This window comes from Dendrobium catenatum, unplaced genomic scaffold, assembly GCF_001605985.2.
Source record: "Dendrobium catenatum unplaced genomic scaffold, ASM160598v2 original_scaffold_109250, whole genome shotgun sequence".
NCBI classification, from domain to species: domain Eukaryota; kingdom Viridiplantae; phylum Streptophyta; class Magnoliopsida; order Asparagales; family Orchidaceae; genus Dendrobium; species Dendrobium catenatum.
In genome coordinates, this window is record NW_021427685.1 from 735,085 (window position 1) to 740,423 (window position 5,339).

At 36.6% G+C, this 5,339-nt stretch overlaps 1 protein-coding gene across 1 annotated transcript; it reads left to right on the plus strand.

Annotated features, from left to right (window-relative positions):
• The first annotated feature begins 1,430 nt into the window (after positions 1-1,430).
• Positions 1,431-5,131, plus strand: LOC110110213 (probable mediator of RNA polymerase II transcription subunit 26b). Its single transcript, XM_020841594.2, has 9 exons — positions 1,431-2,394; positions 2,491-2,559; positions 2,669-2,751; positions 3,406-3,458; positions 3,595-3,713; positions 3,930-3,957; positions 4,049-4,359; positions 4,429-4,519; positions 4,601-5,131. Exons 1-9 carry the CDS (start codon positions 1,945-1,947, stop codon positions 4,723-4,725), a joined length of 1,329 nt encoding a protein of 442 aa, XP_020697253.1. The 5' UTR covers positions 1,431-1,944; the 3' UTR covers positions 4,726-5,131.
• The last annotated feature ends 208 nt before the right edge of the window (positions 5,132-5,339 follow it).

The window sequence follows — 5,339 nt, forward strand, 5'->3', positions numbered from 1 at the left end:
TACAAAAACCAACACTCAATTCTCAACTGTCCAGAGAAAACTTTCCAACGGTCCAATCGACGTAAGGTATTAACATGTTAGTGCTTTGAATGTCAGATATTATATCACTTTAGCTTTTTTCATATTTGTATGCAGAAATAATACAATCAAGAATTCCTGAAGAAACATATTCTGTTGGATGCAAGCTTGAACAGGCAAAGAGGAGACTTCATGAACGATATCAACAAGTGAGAATGGTTTGTTACTTTCTTTGTTTCTTCTTAACAATCAAACTTCCTTGCATTCAACATTATTGATGCATTCATGTTCTTGTTTCCAGCGAAGCGACAACGAACGATACAAGTAATGGAGATAAGCGATCTTCCGAAGCAATCACATAACCAGCGACCGTCGAACATGAAGCCTAAGAACCAGCTAGGTAATTCGGCAAACGCGCGCCGGTGATCTTCTTCGATCATCCAACAGACAAAAACTTGCTGACATCCTTTGGAACAAAGAAACATGAAAACCTCTGTTGAGTTGTTTTATGAGCATCAGAAGCTGCCGCTGAGATGAATTCCAATATTGTGAGCTTTGACCTCCTTCATGATCCCATTTGAGATGATGAGCTCAATTGTTGCAAGGTGAAGTTTAGCTAACAGTCAGTCTTATATCGTTTGATCCTTGAAAATAGAGACCAGAGTAAAGATGTCAAATTTGCATTTTGGATAATAAATTTTTTTTCTATCTCTGTTTTATTAAATACTCCTTTAATGGTTTTTTATTTTCTTGTTGATAAATTTTCTTTTCCTTACTATCTGTATGATGTAGCTGAGCATATAAATTCATATGCGTTTATTCTTTGTAGTAAAGAAAATTAGTCATATATTTCTCCTTCTTGTTCGTATATATTTTGGTGGCTTTTCTTCATAATGCGCTGCTATGCGCCTATTTATGTTTTCTCGTTTTCTTTTTTTTGCTTGAGCTCCTGTGAACACTTTACTGACATTATTTTTGAACCCAACGTCAAATATTCTCTTGTTTTTTTTCGGTTATGATGCAAAAAAATAGGAAAGATATGGAGCCAGACTTTTATTTAATTAAATGAAAAAAAAAACTTAAAAGCCACTAAATTTATGCTAAAATTAATATTAAAAATAAGATCAAATTATCTTATATTTTATTATATAAAAACACTAATTTGATTCATTGAGGATAAAATTAGAACTTTCGTGAGATTATTTTGGAATTATTTTGATCTTTGTCCATTTTAAATTTTTAGTAAAATTTAATTTAAATTTTTTTAAAATTATTTTGATATGAATTAAATCAGAGTATCTTATTTAATTTATTTAATTAAAAGTTTCCTGTTTTTCTAAGTCATTAACATACGAAAATACAGTGACTAATAACGAAGAATTATGATTTAATACGCTGAGATTGGGTGTTTAGGAAACGCTGGGTGCGTTTGCTACAGGATTACTGAGCGGTCTCTTTCAGTGTCTCTGGTTTTCTTCTTCTTTCTTTGTATCGGGAGAAGAAGAAGAAATAGCACAGAAAGAGAGGCAAGAAGAGTAAGAGATTGAAAGTTGCCAATCAACATGTTTCTTCAAAGCTGAGATTTTTTATGATTGGTAAGCAACGGTAGACGAGGAAGAAGGAAGGCAGAAAGAAGGGAGGGGAAAAAGAGAGTAAATTTTAGGGTTGGGTGGAAGCTGGAATCGAAAGATTGAATCTTTCTGTTAATCTTGTCCGGTAATTTTCCTGGTCAATTTAGAACAACTTTTTGTGGCTGGGTGGAAAGGGCCAATTTTTCAACGAATTTTCTGCGGCTGATTTCTTGCTCCTTCAGTTCCGATCAGAACCCGCTTCCGATCGGCGAAAGTAAAGATAAAAACTTGTGGGAACCGGTTCTTGATCTCGATTCCGGTTTCTCGCCGGATAACGGCGATCGCTGTACGCTCGATGGCGGGCAAATCCGACTCGTTGGATTATTGGAGAAAGTTTTTCCGCAGTGCGAACTCGGATATATTTGAGGTGATCGAGCAAGCGATCGTCGTGGCGGCGGTGGATTGCCCCAAGGAGTTCAGGAGCAGAAGGGATCGGATAGCAGAGAAACTCTTCACCTGCAAGTTTTCTCGATGCGTTGGGTGCAATAACGTGGAGCTTCAGGTTCCTGATGATGGTGAGGATTTGGGGGAAGAGGAAGGAGGTGGAAGTGTGAAGAGGGAAGTGGGTGAGAAAGGTAGTAAAATGGATAGCTGTAATGGTGAGCCTGAGGATTTGAACAGGGGAGGTTTAAGCAATTATAGCTATGATGAGGCTGAAGCACTTACAGATGTGATGGAGGAGGAAAGCCAGATAGTTGGGGAGGTTCTGAGGATAAAGGAAGTTCTTTTCAACAAGCTGGATGAGGTTTTGATCCTTAACTTTCTGAAATAGATTAGTTATCAATGTTTTGTATTAGATTTTCATTTATTTAATCTGATCACAGTTGTTTTTTTCTTGCAGTCTGATGCAGTCTTATATGAATCTTTGAGGAGGCTGGAGCTGATGCAACTTTCTGTAGAAACTCTCAAGGTGAGTATTGGATTTAATCTTTTTTATGAATTCATATAGCTTTGTGAGGGGAAAGGAGCTCATTTTGGGTTTCTTTCTGCTTACATGATTTGGTTGTCTTTCAATTTAGGCAACTGAAATTGGAAGGGCAGTGAACGGTCTGCGGAAACACAACTCCAAGCAGATTCGCAACCTCGTTCGGACTCTCATTGTGTGAGTGTCTGGATCATATGGCATGTTATTAAGAGAATAGCCTGAAAATGGTTTCTTTCCCTTGATCACAATGAATTGTGTTGCTTACTGTCTAACTGAATTGTGGACTGATTATGATTTGTTTTTAGAGATATTGCTTTGTTTTTCTGATAATTTAGCTGTAGCTGTATCTCACTTGATTTATTTGTTATAGTTTATTAGTTATTTCTGTCTTTTGAGCCCATATAGTGGCATAGACTTCTGTTGTCTCTAAGGCTTCGTTTGGGACAACTTTCATACTGCTTTCTAAAACGGCTTTCTAGTAAAATTTTTCAAATTTTAAAATTTTTTGTACTACTAAGCTATTATAGAAAGCAAGAAGAAAGCCGTCCCAAACGAAGCCTAAATCAGTTGGGAGGATCTGTTGATGTGAATTGTTTCAATTCCTATAGTTTCCCTAAGAATATTTATATCCAACTGAAGTTTGATCACTGTGACTTCTTGGAGCTCATATTACTGTTACAGCATTTCTGATTTAGCTTCTATTAGATGACCTCTTGTTATTAAGACAGCAAAAATTTCTTGTGATGAAAATCTATATTAACCTATGGTAACAAAATACTACTTTAATGTAATCTTCATTCACACTAATCTCATTCCATTTACCTGTTTCAGGGGTTGGAAGGAGTTGGTAGATGAATGGGTTAATGCTACTGCTGCAATTGCTGGTAAGAAATTCATAAAATGATGACAAAGAATGTTTTTTTTTTTTTTTTTTTTTTTTTTATTTTTTTTTTTTTTTTTTTGTATATACACTCAGATGTTCAGAAGATAGAAAGAATTACTCTCTGATTTTGCCTTCAGATCACTCTCCAGACTCTGTCAATCCCTCTATGGCATATGAGGAGGAGGGCCTGCCTTCTCCTCCATTGGATGAAGGAGCACTACTAGCCACACAGACCACTTCTATTCAGCTTTCTGAGGTAGGCTTGATATCCATATCTTAGGCTTCGTTTGAGACGCCTTTCTTACTGCTTCTTAAAGCATCTTTTTAGTATAAAATTTTTTATTTTTGTACTACAAAGTTGTTTTAAGAAACAGTAAAAACGCTGTCCCAAACGAAACATTAGTTTGAGGTATATCATTTATGTAATGAACTGACTGTATTTCTCATCTGCACAAACTGATCAATCTTGAAGTTCTTTGATGGGATGGATGATGATGGAAGTAAGTGTCCTAAGCTTCTTTTTTGTTAGCTTTACATGAATTCCTTTGTTTTCAAGTTTATATTAAACTGTCCTGTATGTTTTCCCATTAGACTTCAGAACTTCTGGGGACTTGGACAATATCAGGGACACCGAAAGAACAGTTCCTCAAAACTGCGGACCTCCGCGGCGGCAAGAGCCCCCGCGGCGACCGGAAGTTCCAATTGAGAAAGCACAGGTGAGCAAGCAGGAGATTGTGGTTCGGCAAGCAAAGCCACATGCAATTCCTAGTGCTCAATCAAAGCCTCAAGGCATTGCCGACAAACCAACTGGCCCAGGCAGACCCCTAAAACCCTCTCCTGTACAAAAACCAAACACTCAATTCTCAACTGTCCAGAGAAAACTTTCCAACGGTCCAATCGAAGTAAGAAGTATTATACATTTAGTGCTTTGAAGTTGGCAGAATTTTATCACTAATTCTATTTGTATGCAGAAATCAAAGAATTCCGAAGAAACATCTGTTGATGCCAAGCTTGAACAGGCAAAGAGGAGACTTCATGAACGATATCAACAAGTAGAGAATGGTTTGTTACTTTCTTTGTTCTTCTTAACAATCAAACTTCCTTGCATTCAACATTGTTGCCATTGATGTTCTTGTTTCGCAGCGAAGCGACAACGAACGATACAAGTAATGGAGATAAGCGATCTTCCGAAGCAATTACATAACCAGCGACCGTCGAACATGAAGCCTAAGAACCAGCTTAGGAATTGGGCAAATGCGCGCCGGTGATCTCGTCGATCATCCAACTGACAAAAACATGCAGACATCCTTTGGAACAAAGAGAACATGAAAACCTCTTTGAGTTGTTTTATGAGCATCAGAAGCTGCAGCTGAGATGAATTCCAAATTGTGGAACTTTGACCTCCTTCATGATCCCATTTGAGATGATGAGCTCAATTGTTGCAAGGTGAAGTTTAGCTAACCAAGTCTTATATCGTTTGATCCTTGAAAATAGAGACAGAGTAAAGATGTCAAATTTGCATTTTGGATAATAAACTTTTTTTTTCTCTGATTATTGATCTCTTAATGGTTTTTTATTTCTTTTTATAAACTTTCTTACTATCTATGATGATGTAAGTGAGCATATAAATTGCATATGCGACTTCTGTGAATGTCATTTTCTCCTTTTGCTGAATTATTGGCTTCTCTTCTGCTTGCCAGCTTTTTTTTCTTCTTTTTATTGCTTGTGTTTGTGAAACCTTACTGACATTTTTGCCCAATTCAACTTTTTTTTTTGGCATTATGATTGCAAAAAAATAGGAAAGAATGGAGCCAAAATTATGAGAGTTTGGAGGTGAAATCATACTTTTCTATTACAAAAACTTTTAAATGTTATAAAATCC